The sequence below is a fragment of the Lipotes vexillifer genome, unplaced genomic scaffold (assembly GCF_000442215.2).
Source record: "Lipotes vexillifer unplaced genomic scaffold, Lipotes_vexillifer_v1.1 scaffold83, whole genome shotgun sequence".
NCBI classification, from domain to species: domain Eukaryota; kingdom Metazoa; phylum Chordata; class Mammalia; order Artiodactyla; family Lipotidae; genus Lipotes; species Lipotes vexillifer.
The window spans coordinates 429,513-449,081 of record NW_006799780.1 but is presented as its reverse complement, the minus strand read 5'-3'; the positions used below and the strand labels follow the sequence as shown (position 1 = coordinate 449,081).

At 43.0% G+C, this 19,569-nt stretch overlaps 1 protein-coding gene across 5 annotated transcripts in view; it reads right to left on the bottom strand.

The window, feature by feature from the left end:
• The window catches only part of PDE8B (phosphodiesterase 8B), a 260,688-nt gene that overhangs the window by 149,462 nt on the left and 91,657 nt on the right, over positions 1-19,569 (bottom strand). For 4 of the 5 annotated variants that reach the window (XM_007471954.1, XM_007471951.1, XM_007471953.1 and 1 more), the window contains exon 2: positions 4,066-4,125. The exons of the other annotated variant lie outside the window; for it this stretch is intronic. In XM_007471954.1, the coding sequence (XP_007472016.1) occupies positions 4,066-4,125 (60 nt within the window). The remainder of the gene's footprint in view (positions 1-4,065; positions 4,126-19,569) is intronic. 5 annotated transcript variants of the gene reach the window in all.

The following is a 19,569-nucleotide window of genomic DNA, read 5'->3' as shown; positions in this document are numbered from 1 at the left end:
ATCTTTTTTAAAGTTTTTGTGGAAAATTTCAAAACTGGCTGCATTACTGGCTACCAAACAAGTTGCAACAAGTATGAAAGAATCAGGCATCAGGTAATTCAATGGAGCAAGGAATACACAGTCATTTCAACAAATGGGGCTGCTCATTCAACATGGAAGGAAAAAGAGCCTTGACCTCTTTATTCCACCATACATAAAAATGAACTTGAGACAGATTATAGATCTAAAATTAAAATTTAACAATAAAGTTTCTAGAAGAAAACAAGAAATAATCTTCAACCTGGGTTTAAGGATTCATAGACCACAGAAAGTAATAACCATAAAAGAAGTGATAAATTAGACTATATCAAAACTAAAATTTTTGCTCAAAATCCAAGTTTGTGAAAATGAAGAGAAGAGCCACAGATTGGAAGAAAATATTTTCAAGATCTGATAAAGGACTTGGGACAAGAATATATACAGAATTCCCACAACTCAGTAGTTTTTAAAAAGTCAACCCAACTAAAAATGGGCGGAAGACTTAACTAAACATTCACAGAAGATTTTAAAAATGGCCAATCAGCGAACAAAAAAGTGCTCACATTATTAGTCATGGAGAAATGCAAATTTAAGTTACCGTAAGAGAGAACTACTCACCTACTAGATGAGCTAAAATTAAGAGACTGAAACAAACATTACCAAGGATTTGAAGTAATAAGAACTCACATTGCTTGTAGGAGTGTAAAATGGTACAACCACTTTGAGAAAAGATCTGGATATATCTTATAAATAGTATCTAAACACACTATTGTTTTGAAGGTTCTAGCAGGACAATCAGGCTAACAAAATAAAAGGCATTCAGATTGGGAAGAAAGTAGTAATGATATGATCCTGTATATAGAAAATCCTAAAGAATTCACACAAAAATGTAAAAGCTAATAAATGAGTTCAATCAATATACAAAAATAAATATATTTCTATACACTAGCAATGAACAACCCAAAACTGAAAGTAAGGAAACAATTCCATTTGCCATAGCATCAAAAAGAATAAAATATTTCAGGAATAAATTTAACAAAAATATAAAACACTACACTAAAAACTACAAGACATTGGTGAAAGAAGTTAAAGAAAATCTAAATAAATGGAAAGACATCTTATGTTAATGGATTGGAAGACAAAATGGTTAACACAGTAATATTCCCAAATTGATCTACAGGTTTATTGCAATCACTATCAAAATCCCAGCTGGCCCCCTCACTCCCCAAATTAACAAGCTGGTCCTGAAATTCATATGAAGAATGAATTGAAGACCCATATGAAGACCCAGACAGCAAAAACAATCTTGAAAGATAAGAAAGTTGGGGGACTCACACTTCAAAGCTACAGAAATCAAGACAGTGTGGTACTGGCATAGGACAGACATATATCAATGGAATAGAAATGATAATCCAGAAATAAACGCTCACAATCATGGTCAGTTGATTTTAGAAAAACATGCCAAGACAATTCAATGGGGAAAGAATATTCTTTTTAACAAATGCTGCTGCACAACTAGATATCCACATAACAAAAGAATGAAGCCCTACCTCACACCACATACAAAAGTTAAATCAAAATGGATCATAGAGCTAAATATAAGAGCTACAACTATAAAACTCTTAGAAGAAAACAAAGGAGTAACACTTTGTGACCTTAGATTAGGCGATAGATTCTTAGGTACGACACTAAATGATAAAGAAAAATTTCATAACAATGCCTGCTGCCTGACACCTTTCAAATAAAGTTTAAAATATTCAAGACAAAGTAAATATTAATGGATACATGGGACTTCCCTGGTGGTCCAGTGGTTAAGAATCTGCCTTCCAATGCAGGGGACACGGATTCAATCCCTGGTCGGGGAACTAAGATCCCACATGCCACAGGGCAACTAAACCTGCATGCCACAACTACAGAGCCCGCATGCCGCAACTACAGAGCCTGCACGCCACAACTACAGAGCCCATGCACCACAATTAGAGAGCCTGCGTGCCACGACTACTGAGCCCGCACACTCTGAAGCCTGCGCACCACAACTAGAGAGAAGCCCATGTACTGCAACGAAAGATCCCACATGCTGCAACAAAAGACCCCATGTGCCACAACCAAGACCCAATGCAGCCAAAAATAAATAAATAAATAAAATTTTTAAATGGATACATAAATATGTAGAAGAAATATACAAATATCTATCCTAATCAATCTCCAAATAGCGGTTAATTTTAGGGAAGAGAGAGGAGGGCAAAGGGATAAATAGGGCTCAAAGTATCTGTAATCTCTTGTTTCTAAAAAGAACTCTGAGACAAATAGGACATCCTTGATAAAATAAATTTATCATGTTTGATAAAATAAAATTAGCATATTTCATAAAAGTGGATATGGGTATACACATGTACTTTTATGAGTATTTAAAATACTTTACAATTAACAAATTATATTTTATAAAAATGAGACATCCTTGGGGACCTCCCTGGTGGTCCAGTGGTTAAGACTTTGCCTTCCAATGCAGGGGTTGTGGGTTTAATCCCTGGTCAGGGAGCTAAGATCCCACATGCCTCACAGCCAAAAAACTGAAACAGAAAACAGAAGCAGTATTGTAACAAATTCAATAAAGACTCTAAAAATGGTCCACATCAAAAAAAAAAATCTCAAAAAAAAAAAAAAAAACATTTAAGAATGAGATGCCCTTATCATGAGCATTCATTGCCAGTACAGCACAGGGTGAAAAATGAAGGTAAATTAAAGTAACTGATCTAAAACCATACTAATCCCAAGAAAAATTCTGGAAATTACTTTGGGAATAAATACTGATATCAGAACCTTTGTCACTGCCTTTATTCAAAATGGACTACAAAGTCCATGCCCCCAGAATGAATACTGGAATTTTCCACTTGTTTGTATTCTACATAAATAGTTGTGGCTTATGTTTATTTTAATAAATTCTCTCTTCCTCTCTCTCTCTGCTCCTAAATTTGTTTTCATCCAATTTTCCCAAGCTTAAATCTCTTGTTTTTTTCCTTTCCCTAGATTTGCATTTCCTTTTCCAAGCAACAGTAAATTATTTTCTTTTCCAACCGCTCTTAAATCAAACAGTACATTTCTTTGGTTGGTTTTTCACTTTCATCTACATGTTAATTGGTTTATTTACATCTTCTCTGCATCTTCACTTGTCCAAAGTACAGCACAAGCTTCCAGGTGCTAACAAGCTACAGTTTTACAAGGAGGAAGGTGGCTCATGTAGGTCTACCAGGAAGATGCAGATGCAGATGAGGACTTAACAAACACTTCTCATACCTATTTCCTCACAGGGCACACAGGAAGCTGGAGCGGTGGTGGGGAGGACATGGGTGCTACTGATGTTAGAGAATGGTCAAGGCTGCAGGTGCTGGCCCCTTCTCTCCCTGGAACCAGGAGCCTTGGTGCTTCAGAGCCCAGTAGGCTGCCTGCCTCTAGTCACACAGGACAACAGTTACCATCACTGAGCACCTTCTACTGCCAGGCAGTGTCCCAAGCACCTGATGCTATTTCCTTGAACTCATAATTTCCTAAGAGAGAGACATTACCGTCTCCACTTTACAGACAAGGCACTGGGTAGAGAAGTGAAGCAATACATGCAAGGTCACAGAGCTGGTAAAGGCAGAGCCAGGATTCCCCCCCAGCCGTGGCTCGTGGCAAAGCCCTGCCCTTTACCACACATGGCTTCTTCCCTTTCCAGCTGCGGAAGCAGCATGTAGAACAGATGCGCTTTTTGGTGAAGAGCTGTTCTCCCTCACAACCTACCACGCAATCGCTCTACCTATTATATTATTTATACTCAAAATGGGGCAATATTTGTCTTCAAGAAAGCAATCTGATTCCTCAAGTTTGACATTAATAAAAACAAGCCTTTGCACACAGGCATATACACACACACCATGTATGGATATGTGGGCATGCACATCAGGGCAAGGATGGCCACATCTGCTGTATATGAAAGAGCCCCTCGTGCAGTGCCTCTACAACCACTTGCTCTGCAAACCAAGTCCCTGCAGAGCAACAGAAGTGTACCTGGATAGGATCCTGCGTCAGTCTCATGGGCCCGATGCGTACCTCTGCCGAAGAGACCTGCTAAAACAAACAAACAAAAACAGCACATGAGATGTGTCAAGTCATAAACTACAGGAATTGACAAATTCTGCCTTACACTGGATATTATGTCATGCCCCTTTGCAGCCAAATAAAAGGATCCAATTTATTGATATGGAGACAGTTTATAAAATACCACATACAGTACAATTCTGGTTTTGTAAAAGAATGTATACATTTATGTGCATTGAAATGTCTGGGAGGATATATCCTCAAGGCTAAGTGGTAGGATTTCAGGTTATTTTTACCTTAAGTGCATGGATTTTTATAATAAGCACATATTATTCTTTACTCTCTCTTTATGGGAGAAAAACAACTCAATAATTATTTACTGAGCACCTACTATTCTGGGCATGATGCCAGGCTGTTATTATTCCGAAATTTCCAAAGAGTAAAAATTCCTCTCATATATGGAAGCTAAAGCATTTTGTTGGTTTAAGAGTGTTCCTATATTTAGATCTTATTTTTTTATCTCCATGTTTTAGTATGAGGAATAAACAGCTTACTCTTACCCGTGTTGACCATGACTAAATTATTCATTTCAGTTGTACCTCCTTAAATAAACTGAGTAACCTCACACCAGGACCACAGGAAGCTGAACTCTGTCCCATGACTCCTGGAATGAGCTTAGGTGTTCACTGGCCAACACCATCTAACTGCCTTGGGCTGCAAGCAGAGAGGAAATATTTCTCTTTATTTTTAATTACCTTACTTGGATTTCTAAAAATAACTTTTCTCTAGACAATCGGATTGAAGGTCTTGGCCTCACCTCCATGGATCCAGGTTTGTTTTTCTCTAAGAGGCTGCAGTCATTTTGCCTCTACTTAGCAGCTTATCCTGCATTCAACACACTAGGTTGGCCCCCGTGAGTCAGACAGGACAGCTTCAGCAAGCATCGGAATTCATAGGACCAGAGACATTTCAGTGACCCAAGGGTCAGAGGAGGCTTTACCAGTTAAACAAGAAAGGCAGAACTTTCTTTACATTAGACTTGAAAACTACTAATTACCCTTTCTCCTTTCTTGCCCTTTAACTGCAGGTGGGCATGGTGTGAAGCTCTCCAAAACATAACCACGAGTTGCCCATGTCCTTTTCCTCTGTCAGGCAGATTCCTCCAGCCCGCTCTCTGCGGTGACCTCTCAGGAGAGCAAAGCTGGGCTCTCCTGCCCTGCTTGGGGAAGCAGCCTCCCCACGGTGAGTCCTTCCAGCAGGGCTGGAATGACTCCTCGGGTCCCTGAGCCTGTGGACCTGCGACAAGTCCCTTCAGTGTTGCACTGCGGTCCTCAGGCCTAAGTGACACACTCAAGTTGCTTTTCTCTAAGCAAAACAATGCCCTGTGAGGGGTCTGTACTGATACATGCACAGCCCCAAGAATTCCCCTGGAAGGAGAACGTGACCAGGTCTCCTGCATCACTGGGACTCTGGCCGCCAGGTAGCTTCACCCTAAACGCAGTTTTTATCGTCTGAAATAGACACCGGCCCTCAAAAGCAGTGCAACCGCCAGAATTCTGCTACAAAGTTAATGACTGAGAAGTGAAACCAGTTTGGTTCAGAAAGAGAAATGTGACTGAAAATCTGAGGTATCTTTGTGCTCTCTGGTCTCTCCTGGCAAAGTGCCTGCACCACCCACAGAAGCCCCTGCAACAGGGCCTCCTGCACTTTCTCCAGCAAAACTGGCCCTGCACAGGGGAACCCAGGGGCAGAAGACAAACGAAACAAGAAATCAATAAAAGTTTAAAAGCAATCAAATAAAAAGTGGCTCGCTTTGGAAGGCTAATGGACTGGGGCAAGGGCAGAGACTGCCCCCAAAGTGATAATTCCCTCCTAACTGACGCATTCCTGTGTACTCTGAAGGAACGAATGTGTGCACGACGCTGTTAAACAGGCCACGTTCAACTCTCCCAGCAAAGCAGCTGATGACTGCGGGGGCCCTCTTGTCTCCAGCCCTGTGCTAGGCACTCTCACACGAGCGACCTTGGCAGGAGAAAAGCAACAGGCACGGAGTGACGGCATGCAGTTTTAGAAGCAAGCCTCAATCTAGAAGATCCTTCTCCTGCTGACAGACAGGAAACACCCTCCAACTTTCTCCTGCAGAACAAGAGTTCCCTTCCCGCATCCAGCATTTTAACCTCCACCGGACCCACGTCACCAGGAAGCTGCCACCTGAGGCAGAGCCCAGGAGAGGAACTGCAAGGTCGCTGAGCTCTCTCCAAGACCCCGGCCTCTGCCCTGCCCTCCCATCCCCCCCAGTCCCACGTCCCTGTGCTGCCTCCCAGAGAGCACAGGTCAACTTCACCGCCAGCCTGGGAGCCTCGGTTTCCCAGCTCCTCTGGTCCTAACCTACACGTCACTTCTTGTCTCTTGGTGTGCTTTCTCCTTCTTGGTCTGTGCTCCAGTCATCAGACTTTGGCTTCTGTGTCTAACAGAGGTCAACTATCCCAGTAGAACTGGAATCTCTCCTCCTGGCCTATGAGGGATGGCCCAAGGCCTGACCAGCAGCAGGTATGGGCACAGACAGCAGCAGCCTGCAGAGTTCTCCTTCTAACACGGGAGTCTTATTGCCCGCATTTCACCCATTTCTAAGAGAACAAATTATGAACAGAAACAGGAGACCGTTTACTGATGTCTGTGTAGTCAAGCCAAGATTCTCTACTGCAAAGAGTGAACTTTGAGCAACTGCAGATACACAGATCCTCAATTGGTGCGTTAGCTCTGATTCCAGGATGCGACCACATCTGCCAAGGACACAGAAGCAAGAAGGAGGTGGGGTCATAGGTATTACAATTCCAGCTCTGGAGAGGAGAGGAGGATAAGTTGAGAGTGTGAAGAGAGACACGCTTCCTAGTGACTCCGACCCCACGGCTCTCCCCAGCAGCCAAATGAGGAAACACTGCTGGCTGACAGTGCGGTTCTAACTGTCCAACATTAATAGTGTGTCGAATATTTATGTGTACACACGCATGTGCACGGTCACCTACACACACACACACATACATATATACATGTAGCAGGGTCACCAATTCACACTCAGATGAGTTGGCTCTTCAGGAAAAAAGAAATGTCCTATTTTGTATCATTTACTGATTCTATGGTGTAAATACTTTCACTTTGGCTGATCTCAAGGTAGCAACCTAGGTCCCTGAACATGCAACTGGGAGTATATCTTTTCATTCTGAGAGGGTCTATGAAAGGCAAACTCATTCAGACTTGTGTGATAGGCAAATTTCTCTCACTTGCTTTTGTTTGAGAGTTCAGTGAGATATAGAATTCTTATTGATAGACATTTCCTCTCAGACTTTGAGGCTGAGAGAAAGGAGACCATCTTTCTGGTTTTGACGGTGGGGAGATCAAGGAAGGCTTTATGGGTCATGGATGGGAAGTGGAAGAAGAGACTGGGCTGGGAGAGGAAATTCCAGGCATAGGAAACAACAGAAGCAAAGGCACAGAGGCAAGAATGCAAAGATGCTCGTCGGGGAGAAGACAGGAATCTACAGAAGGTGGATTACAGAGCATGAAAGGGAAGACTAGGTTGTGTTCAGTTCCTTAGAGGATTCTGGAAAGGAAATCCCTTTTGATTCTGTAGGCACCAACCACATTGCAGGTTTGTTTTGTGTTTGTTTTTTTTTTTTTTTGCGGTACGCGGGTCCCTCACTGTTGTGGCCTCTCCCGTTGCGGAGCACAGGCTCCGGACGCGCAGGCTCAGCAGCCATGGCTCACGGGCCCAGCCGCTCCGCGGCATGTGGGATCTTCCCGGACCGGGGTACGAACCCGTGACCTCTGCATTGGCGGGCGGACTCTCAACCACTGCGGCACCAGGGAAGCCCCACACACTGCAGGTTTTTGAGCGGAGGATTAACAGGATCAGATTTATGACTCAGGGAGAAAAACCATTTGGTTTGCCTACTTTCTGGATAGTCAAGAACAGAAATTTTGCAAAAACAAAACAAAGACACTGCTATGAGTAGGAACTACAGCAGTGAAAGCAAGTGGGTAAAATACACCACAACGATCAAGAAAAAAAAATTACCCACCCCCCCCGATTGGTTTCATATCCAAGGAGAGGGAACTCCAAGATGAAAACCAGCTGGTGCAGGGTAACCAGACGAAAGAGACTAAGTCTTGAGAGAAATCACAGCAATTCAGGCAGCTGGTCCACCTGTAACTCCAGCATACTCTCTGGTGGTGGTGGCCACAGCTGTTGGTAGCTTCAGGAATTGTGTTAAATAACTTGGACTCCGGTTTTAGAGCTTCCCTCAGATATGAAGGTGGTGAGAATTCAGGCAAAGTGACTGAGCTGGAAGGTCTTCCTCCTGCATCTGCTCAGCAGAGCTGACTCAGGCTTGGAGGGCCGCTCAAGTGCCCCCAACTCTCTGACGGCTGTCCAGGTCCAGTTGCACCCAGACAGGACTCACCACTCTCTCTGCTCAGTGCTCCTCCTGTGTGCTTCTTAGCATTTACTTTACTACCCATTTAAATATCTTTCCCCTGGGCAAGGTTGTGAGTGTCCTGAGGGACACAGATACTGTCTTTTTCACTATTTTGTCCGCAGCCTCTAGAAGGTGCTCAGTAAATGCTGGTGCTCAATAAAGAACTGGAATTGAATTAAACTGCCTAAGATCACACAGATTTTAAGTAACAGAGTCAGGACTGAGACCTCATTTTTCCTGACTCCAGTGCACTGCTCTTTCATTATGCTCCAAATCTTACAGCATTAATTCTGATTGCACTCCCCATATTTCTCTTATGGGTTTCTGGACTCTATTCCAATTTTGCAGATGGATTCAGCACCTGGCAATCTCTGCTCACACCCTAGTAGTTTGTGCTGCTGCTAACAGGGCTGCCACCAGGACTAGGAAGGAAAAGTTCTGTATGTGTGTGTCTCTGTCGGGGTGGGTAGGGAGTTGCCATAACTTCTACCTTCCAAAAACAAGCTCAGAGGCTGAATCCTCCCCACTTCAACAACTCCTTGGGAATCCATTACTCCCCACCACCTGCAGTGCTGAGTGTTCACACACAGGTGTACACACATGCACAGCTCAGGGCCAAACCAACTTCACTTCATGAAAGGGGTACCCCATTGTAAAGATCATTCTTCTTTTTAAATATCCTTAATCAACCCTGACTGCTGCCCTGTTGGCTCTGATTTTCAAACAGTATTTACATCTCTCAAGGAGTCCCCTGTCTACCCTCCATTCCCAAGCCAAACTACTTTCTTTATTCCTCTGAGCTCTGGGTAAGCAAAGGTGGTATTTGACTTGTCCCTTTTAAATGAGCCCATGCTTGCCCTCTGGCTTCTGGTCAGAAAGGCACCAGCAGTGCAGCCTCCACGTGCCCCACCATGAGGCTGCTGGGCATCGCTGCTCTGGACTGGGAACCACTGACTCGTCCTGCCTCACCTCCCAGGCGCACTGTCCACCGAACACCCAGAATGCTTCCTTCCTCCTCCTGTGTCTGATCAGCCACAGACCCCAGCGGTCAGCTCTGACCTCACACCAGCCTCCAGCCTTCACCTCACTTTGATTCTCGCCATGTCCCACTGCCCCCTGGACCTTTCAGAGCCCAACAGGTGGTCCCAATCCTCCCCTCCCCTTCCTGCTTCCAATTATCTTACCTAGAAGTTCTCAACCTGGGCTTCTTATTAGAATTACCTGAATAACTTTTTAATTATATTAATGCTTGGGTCCTACTTCAAACCAAGAGAACTGGTATCTCTAAGGTGCAACCGGGGTTGAGAACCACTAGTCTATTCTTGGAGCAGACATGTCTGTTGTCAACTTCAGACGCTATTACATATTCATTTATGCAACAGATATCAATGGAGCACTTATCTGGTGGAAGGCACCAAAACCCACCCAGACTCAACCACCATACCTGAACCCAGATACCCACAGGGTTTTTTCCAGATAAGCCACTCCAGAAACCCAAGATAATCATTTAGGCAAGAGGAAGATACAGTCCTTCACATTTGATGAGTTATTCCCCCCAAACAGTATCCCTAAACTAAAATCAAAATAAAAATTTTTATAGTCTTTTTTGTTACATACACACACATTACATATATGGAAGATTACTCATAGTCATGAGATACTCACAGTGGGCGACAGATCTACCAACTCCGTGTATTATGCTCTGCTGGTTAGAATATTAATTTGGCAGCATGAGGTTTTATCACAAAAATACAGACATATAAATGTCTACTCATCAAAATATACAACCATAAAAGAAAAGATCACTTTGACTTTAAATTTTCTATTCACCCAAAGCAAAAAACACCCTAATAAAAGGGAGAAAAAGGTAGGTGCTAGCCCAAGAAATGACATCTACAGTATAGGAAACCAGCAAGTATTGGTAACCAGAACATAACAAAATCCTTAAAAACAATAAAAAGACAACCAGAAAGAAAGCTGGGCAAAAGATCTGAAAAAGAAATTCACAGAATAGGAAATACGCGTATGAAGAGATGCTCAATATTGAGTCATCAGGAATATAAAAATTTCAAATTACAATGAGATACCATGTCACAACCAGCTGTTTTTTGATCAACAGAACAGTAGAGTTAAGAAGTCAAACATTACCTAGCATGGGCAAGAAGTAGACCCACAGGAACGCGTACACTGTTGTTGGGAGTGTAAGTTGGCTCGGCCACTTTGAAAACATTCTGGGGATTTCTAGTAAAGATGAAGTTTACATACGACCTACAATCCACCTCCTATGTGAATGGACCCCTGGGGTATATGAGGAAGCACCTACAAGAACATCCGGAGCAGATTTAGAACCAAGATTTGGAAACAGCCTTATCCACAATCCATTAACATCCATCACCAAAAAAAATTTATATCAAGAAATATCCATACAATGGAAATTATACAACAATGAAAATGAAACAACTCAAGCTACCCATTCCAAATGAATGAATCTCACAAACATCAAGTAAAAAAAATAAGTCTCAGAACACATACCTTAGAGGTTTTTAAATATTTAAAATAATACTGAATATAGTTTAAGAGTATATTATAACAGTACAAAGAAATGCTTATAAATTCCCTATGGAGGCAAGTGGTCCTATTGGTGGAGAAGGAGATGCATTCAGGGGCTTCAAGTATTGTTCATTGTTGATTTTTTTTTTAAGCAGTGAATACTGAGTACATAGGTGTTTATTGGATTATACGTGCCGGTTTGTTGATATCTTAAATATCATAAAATAAATTTACAATATATTTAGTTTTATGGGAAAAGCCTATTTCCTATTTTGGGGTTAACATTAATTGAGCAAGTAGTCACTATATAAATATTCTACATATATATATATATATATACTTTTTTTATGTGTCAGACAATTGAGTCTCTTTTTTTTAATACAGTTGAATTACAGTGTTGTGTTAGTTTCAGGTGTACAGCAAAGTGATTCAGATATATATTTTTTTTTTTTTTTTTTTTCCCAGTAAGGTCTTTATTTGGTAAAATAAGATGCTGTATTTAAAATTCCTCAGAATACAGACAGAGTTTCCCTGAAACTTGGTAAAATGAAACCCTAGGAAATGGGGCTGGGACTCGGGGGACTTTGCTCAAGGTAACTAATTGCTCTGTGCCCCAGTAAGACAAGAGGGGGTTGAGAACCACCACCCCCCCATGTGAATCAACCCATGTAACAGGCACAGCAATCCCACAAACTTAAAGCTAAAGAAGTTAAAGCTCCAGAAAGGTTACTCAACTCACCTGAGGGCAGGAGTTGAGATTTAAGCCCAGACCTGTCTTTCTTGGGAGGAAGGCCATGTTCTTATTTACATATTAACTTATATCTTGATTTGTTCCAGAAAGGTCTTAAGATGGTACACAAAGAGACTTTAGTAAAAGTTGTAAAAAACTTATACATAAGATGTGGAAGATCTGGCTGAGCTTGGGGAAGGTGAAGCAAGTAGGGAGATCAGTACATACCACATGCGTCACAGCTGACACCGTCAGAGCCAGTGAAAGCAAGATGCGACCCAGAGGCGCCCCGAGGCGCTGGACCAGACACCGTGATGGGCTTTCCAGCACGGTGTCTTATGATGCCCCCTGCCCTCTCCCGTTCTCTACTGTCGCTGTTGGGGACAAGGCTGTTCTTTCTTAAGAAGTACTGTCATTACACTCAGTGACTCTTACTGGGTGAGTGAAGAGGATGATATATCCCACCATGCCTGGAAAACACCACAGTGACAAAGGACAGATCCACCCTCTGGTTAGCGCTGAAATGGTAATTAAAAATAAACTTAAAAATAAAGGGCTTCCCTGGTGGCGCAGTGGTTAAGAATCCACTGCTAATGCTGGGAAACGAGTTCAAGTCCTGGTCTGGGAAGGTCCCACATGCTGTGGAGCAACTAACTACTGAGCCCATGAGCCACAACTACTGAGCCCGCATGCCACAACTACTGAAGCCCGTGCACCTAGAGCCTGTGCTCCACAACAAGAGAAGCCACCACAATGAGAGGCCTGCGTACCACAATGAAGAGTAGCCCCTGCTCATCACAACTAGAAGAAAGCCTGCATGCAGCAACGAAGACCCAAAGCAGCCAAAAAATAAATTAAATAAATTTATTAAAAATAAATAAATAAAAGGCAGAAGACATCCAAGATGCCATCAGATCCACACACAGAAAATGTGGCCAGCATAGTCTGATGGAGAAACCATCCCACTCCCCATAAATATCAGATGAAAGAGAGGCATTATTTAAACACTGGAGTCATTTCATCTACAGCCATCAGAAAAGAACTGTCTGAAACAGACTATGTGTTAAAATGGGGGCAGGGGGAAAGTCTAGAATACAATCCACGAAATGGTGAGTACACCTGAAGGAGGCTAGCACAAGAAAGCCCTAGAGAGAATTAGCTTTGGGCAGGGGAAACCCTAATTGCACTTCAATATTATGATTATGTCAAAAAGCTTTACATCATACATGCCATGCAAGAATCAAAGCATCAAGCTTTCATTAACCTAGCAACTCAGCTGCAGTGTCACTGGGCCAGGCATGTGTGTCAACATAACCATTCCCAGATTCCAAAGGTCAAACCCAGGGCGTGACCTGGAGAACAGAGGAATTTAAAGGCAACTGAAAAACGTGACATCCCTCAACTAACTTCCTTCCTCTTATTAGGAATATTACTGATAATAGAAACAGTCAGATGACTTCAAGCACTCGAAATTACATTGTGTAACAGAAGATGAGCAAAGAATGTCGATCTCTGATTATTCAGAAGGCAATTACCCGGACTGTGGAAAAAACCAAGCATTTCTGATGCCCTTCCATCCTGCTATATGCCTTCTCCTTAACATTAAATGAAGATGGGACAAAGTGGGGAGGGATGATATTCAAATCCGTCAGTTGTTACATGGTCAGCAGTTCTGGTAAATAGATTTGATGGGCAAGGAAACAGAAACCACCTGCTGAAAATGAGTTTCAGAGATATCCTGTGGATTTCAATTATCTATGCTGCCTCCGTCCTCAGTTTTATCACTGAAAAGCTAGAATCGCCTTAGAGAACCAGTAGCCAAATGTCTTCCCTGTTTGACTCCAGGAGAATCTCACACTAGGGCCCGGGTGACCCTGAAGCAACACTGGATTTTTAGCCACATCTGGCACCACACCAGAATTGAACCACACTCACTTTCCTGACTCTGGCGTATCGAGGCCACTCACACTGGGTGAAATGTCACCATCAGACCCTGAGTCCATGGACCGTGTGGACGTCAGGGGTGATGAATCCGCGTGGAATGTTGACTCCACTTAAAAGCTAATCCCATTTCAACGAATCCCATTTAAAAGTAACAAACTCATGAGAAGTAACCCGCAAAATGCAAATGCCCACTATTTTAAAAAGGAATTTTACTTAGCTGGCAAAAACAATGATTTCCAAACAGTTATTCATCATATGCACAGTTCGCATCCTAAAGACGTAAAACCTAAGTGAAGCACTATACAATTAGAACCTCAACATTTTTAGAAGCTTAACATATGGACAGCCACCCCCGACACCAGCAGGGCATACCTTGAAGGTCCCCCCACTCCCCACCCCTGAGCCCTGTGCCCCTCCCCTTTATTTAAGGAAGGTGCACACGTTGGGGGCAGGTCTCCACTGTGCTTGGCCCTCTGGGTCCACCGTGGCTTCCATCAAAAGCCAAGGTGTCAACACCCCACAACCTTACTTCTTTTTTAAAAAATAGTATTTTTTTGGGCTTCCCTGGTGGCGCAGTGGCTGGGAGTCCGCCTGCCGATGCGGGGGACACGGGTTCGTGCCCCGGTCCGGGAAGATCCCACATGCCGCGGAGCGGCTGGGCCCGTGAGCCATGGCCGCTGAGCCTGCGCGTTCGGAGCCTGTGCTCCGCAACGGGAGAGGCCACGGCAGTGAGAGGCCCGCGAACCACAAAAAAAAGAGAAAAAACAGTATTTTTTAAGAGTAGGGAGGAGGACAGGGGAGCACCGTGAGGGTGGAAGTGGCCTGTTTATGGGCATGTGGCTGAGCTGAGGAAGGGCGCCTAGGGCAGCATCCTCCTCCTTCTCCCAGAAACCCAGAGAGTCAGGAAGGGGTAGCCAGTGAATGTGTCCACTGGGGAGGAAAACACCCAGAGAGCTCCCAAACACAGCTAAAGATTACTTAAGTCCACAAAGACCGTTTTCTATCCAATCAAAGTACATTTCTTTAAAAAGGTGGTTCCAACTCACAACCTGTCTTGGATTCCCGCACACGCCCCTCTTCTCTGGGCTGGAGAACAGGCTGAATAACACACTCTTGTCTGACAGTGGAACGGAAGCAAAAGGCTGCCTTTTGTCCTCGCTCTAAAGCTCTGCCCACTTACGTCTTCTGATGAACCTCTGCGTACTCAAGGCATTAAATACCTTCATCTGAGAACACAGCACTCTGCAAACAATTCAATAATGGTGGTAAGAAATAAGCCAGAGGTACCTGCAGGGTGCTATGGGAACTCAGGCAAGGTTCATGAAGCTCCCTCTGGGAACTCAGGCAAATTTCCAGGAGATCACAGGAAAGCTCAATGATGAAGGAGTGAGGCTGAGGCAGGTGAAAACCGTGGAAGGGACATTTCTGGCCTACGGAATACCACAAGGAAAGGCAAAGTACAGAGTTCCTGTGGACAGCCCCGCGCAGCGTGGGTCTGTGGATGGGGATGATGAGGCTGACCAGGGAGGAAGGGGCCGGCTCGCAGCCTTGCCCTGGTGAGAAGCTTAGGCTTACGGTAGCACTGCTGGATCAGTACTGAGCTGGATCATTCTGGCTGAAGTGTGGATAGATTAAGTGTGGATAGACTGGAAGACCAGAGACCAGAAAGGAGCTGCTGCTGCAATGACCCGGGCCTGTGGTTCTCAAAGTGTGGTCCCTGAACCGGCAGCAGCAGCAGTGGAACTTACCGGAAATGGAAACCCTCAGGCCCACCCCAGAGCTGCTGAGTCAGAAACTCTGGGGGGTGGGAGCAGCAACGTGGGAGCTGATTGGCCCTCCAGGTGACTGCAATGCTCGCTAAAATTTGAGAACGACTGGTAAAAACAAGAGGCGATAGGCGCCTGCGCTAGGAGCAGCGTGGGGGGTAGAAGAGGGTGAGTTCGAGGCTAACACAGGGCATAAAATCAACTGAGACATGTGTGGGCAACGGAGGATAAAGAGAGGAAGTTCAAGGATTTTGGTTTGAGTGACTGGTTGGAGCTGTCAAGAATACAAGAGGCCAAGCAGACTTATGAGGGCTGATGAGTTACGTGCTGGACGTGCAGAGTTTGAGATGCCTCTGGGCCATGCAACTTGTCAGGCTGTGGGATATATGAGTAGGAAGCTCAGAGGAGAGGCAGTGAAAACCATGCCACCACTGGGAGCACGAAACCAAAGACAGAGCTCTGGAGACACCAGTATCAGAGGGCTGAGGAGAGGCAGGAAAGTCCACAGAAGCCCCAGAAGAAGGAAAAAGAGAAGGAAAAGGAAAATGAGCTGGTCCTCCCAGAACCTCTGGCACTGCCACAGGGCACAGCTAAGTAGATTTTGTTCTCCTACCTTAATATTAGGGTATCTATTTATATAACTCACCATCATCAGTAAGAGTAAACCAATACTTGGTCATCTCAAGAGATGCCTAGATGGCATTTTGATAAAGTTCAACATTCATTTTTAAAGTTTCTTTCTTGATAGCCTCCCCAACATCCACTCCTTCCTTCTCTCTTCCCAGGGTTCACTGACTGACTCCTGTTTGGGGAGCTGTGTGGTTCTAAAGAAAAAATGTGAATTTATATGAATATGGCTAAGCATTTGACTTCCCTGGCTACAGTGACTGGCTAGAGGTAGTCAAGTGACTTAGGCTGGTCCAATCAAAGTTTTAGCACAGGACTTTGCTAGGAATGCTGACAAAAGGCTGTTTTCTCTCTCTCTCTCTCAGTGTCTCTCCTTTTCCCTCTTTCTCTCCCTCTCGCTTAATTCTCCCTGATTGTCAAAAAAAAATTTCTCGAACAAATGTTTGCTGACTGCCCACTATATTCCAGTCACTGGGGGAAAAAATTGCTCATTACTATACAAGTAAATACACAGCTCAATTTGGATTTGAACTCAGACTCCCTGACTACAGAGCCTGTGCTTGCACGTAAGATATCATACACCAGACTACCTGAGTGTCATCAAAGAAGACTGAAATAAATGGAATGATATGTGCCTTCCCGGATGGGAAGTCAGTATTTAAAAAGTGTCGTCTCCCCTAAATCAATATATTAATGACTATAAATATCCTGACACCAACTTTAATTTGTAAAATTCTCAAATCCATGTAGAAGAATAAATGGCAGCAACTGGCTAACAAAATTATGAAGGAAGAGTTATTTTGCTCTGCAAGATGTACCAATAGACTCCAAACCTACAACTACCAAAACAGTGTGGTTCTAGCAGAGAGGTCAATGAAAGGTAACAGAAAGCTTAGGAACACACACAAACAAGAATATATATATATATATATATATGACTATATATGTATATTTTCTCAGTTCCTAGGCTTTCTGTTATCTTTCACTGACCTCTCTGCTACAACCATGCTGTTTTAGAAGTATGATTTTAGTAAATAGTAAAAGTGTCATTTTATATTAGTGGGGAAGAAGTTGATAATTCAATAATTTCAAGAATGATAGTATAATTGGTTAACATGTGGGAAAAAATTAAGTTAGCTCTATGCATCATGACATATATCCAAATTACTTCCAGACAGATTAAAATTTTAAATTAAAAAAACCCATGAGAATATTGACAAAATATGTAAGTGAACACTTATATCATTCAAGGGCCTGGAAGGCCTTGCTAAGAATAACATCAAAGACATAAAACTGAAGGAATGATTGTTAGAGTTTTACTAATAAATATATAAAAAGCATAATAAATATAAAAATACCAAAAAACGAAAAAATATTAGTAATATATGATGGAAAAGGAGTTGGCATCCTTATAAGAGTTTGTAAAAACTCTAATAAGACAATTAGAAAAAAGGCAAGTATCCCAATTAAAAATGTGACAGTAAAGAAAGGACAGGCAATTAGTAAAACAAACACACAAAAATAGGCTGTAAAAATTATGCAACAATGCTCAGCCTCTCTGGCAATCCAAAACAATTTTTTTGGATTGATTTCAAAATTAGATTCCACTTCTACTCATCAAATTCCAAAGATTTTGCAATGATAAACCCCAGTTGCTGTTAAAGGTCTGGGGAAATCAGTATTTTCCTTTCTGGAGGGAGAGAAAAACTGTCCCAGTGACTCTTATCCCATGACACACACCAAATGCCCTCCTGGATCTGGGTACCTTAAATGGTTAGAACCTTAAAATGTTTTGGAGACTCTAAATTGCTGTCCTCTTTCCTCTATACATCTACCATAATACAGGCATACCTCATTTTACTGCACTTCACTGTGCTTTGCAGATATTGTTTTGTTTTGTTTTTTACAAATTGAAGGTTTGTGCCAGCCCTGCATTGTCAGATAATGATTAGTATTTTTTAGCAATAAAGTATTTTTGATTAAGCTATGTACTTTGTTTTTTAAGACATAATGCTATTGCACACTTAACAGACTACAGTATAGTCTAAACTTTTTACACAACTTTAATATGCACTGGGAAACAAAAAAATTTGAGTGACTCTATTGCGATATTCGCTTTATTGCAGTGGTCTGGACAGGAATCTGCAATATATCAGAGGTATGCCTGTATTTATCATGTTATAATTTTGTCACCATAACGACAAACTGTTGAGGGCAAGAGGACCCTAGGAGACAAATGCCAACTCCATCCAACCACAGTCAGAGAACCAGTAAATGATCAGCTGCGACAGGATGCATTCCAGCACCCAACGCCCAAATCCATCTGCTACAACCAAGTTTCACAGATATTTGGTGACTGGGTGTTTAATATATCATTAAAAAGCTGAAGAAGCCCTTGGTAAATGGAAGATTACTCTGCTCCTTGGCACAAAATGCGGGCTTCTGGAGAACGAAAGCTGCCAGCGTTGCTGTTCAGTTTTCAATGTAACGCCAAATCTGGAATTCCTTTTCCCCGTATGTAACTAAGGGGTAATAACACATGCCTCTTGGAGAGGGCAGATATCGGGTCTGTGCTATTCATGGATGTACCTCCAGTGCTTGGCACATCAGTCAGGTGGTAAATGATACATATCATTATGATCATTTCTCATTCATTCTTTTGAAAAATCCTTACAGAGCCCCACAGTAAGCTAGAAACGAAACATTCGTAATCTAACTTAATAAGCTGGATCATCATAACATAAGCTCTTTCTTTAGCTTGCATCAAAATGTATTCCCACATGTGAATTGCTTACATGAAAACACAAATGCCTAATTCTATATTAGCTAACTTTACCACCCTTGTCCCCCTAGTATCACAGAAAACCAAGAACTGCTTTACATTCTCACTTTCATTATTACAACAGTCTCCTAGATATTGACCTCCTGAAGGATGATTTCCAACAATTTGGAAATTGGAAGGCTTCCAAGGGGTCATCTTCCTTAACTCCTTCATTTTACAGACTGCCAAATAAGGCCTAAGAGGGTACTGTTATGTTCAAGGTCGTACACAAGTCAGATGTCACAGTGGGATAAAATCAAGGTCTCCAAGCTGCCAGGCCGATGATACTTGCACCCTGCCCCCACTGCTTCTTCCTGGTAGTCACCAAAATGCTTTCCCTTCAAAAACAGAAGCATAGAACACCACATTTGTAGGCCTTTTAAAGAGAAGGTGTTGCGGCTTCCCTGGTGGCGCAGTGGTTGAGAGTCCGCCTGCCGATGCAGGGGACACAGGTTCGTGCCCCGGTCCGGGAAGATCCCACATGCTGAGGAGCGGCTGGGCCCGTAAGCCATGGCCGCTGAGCCTGCGCGTCCGGAGCCTGTGCTCCGCAACGGGAGAGAC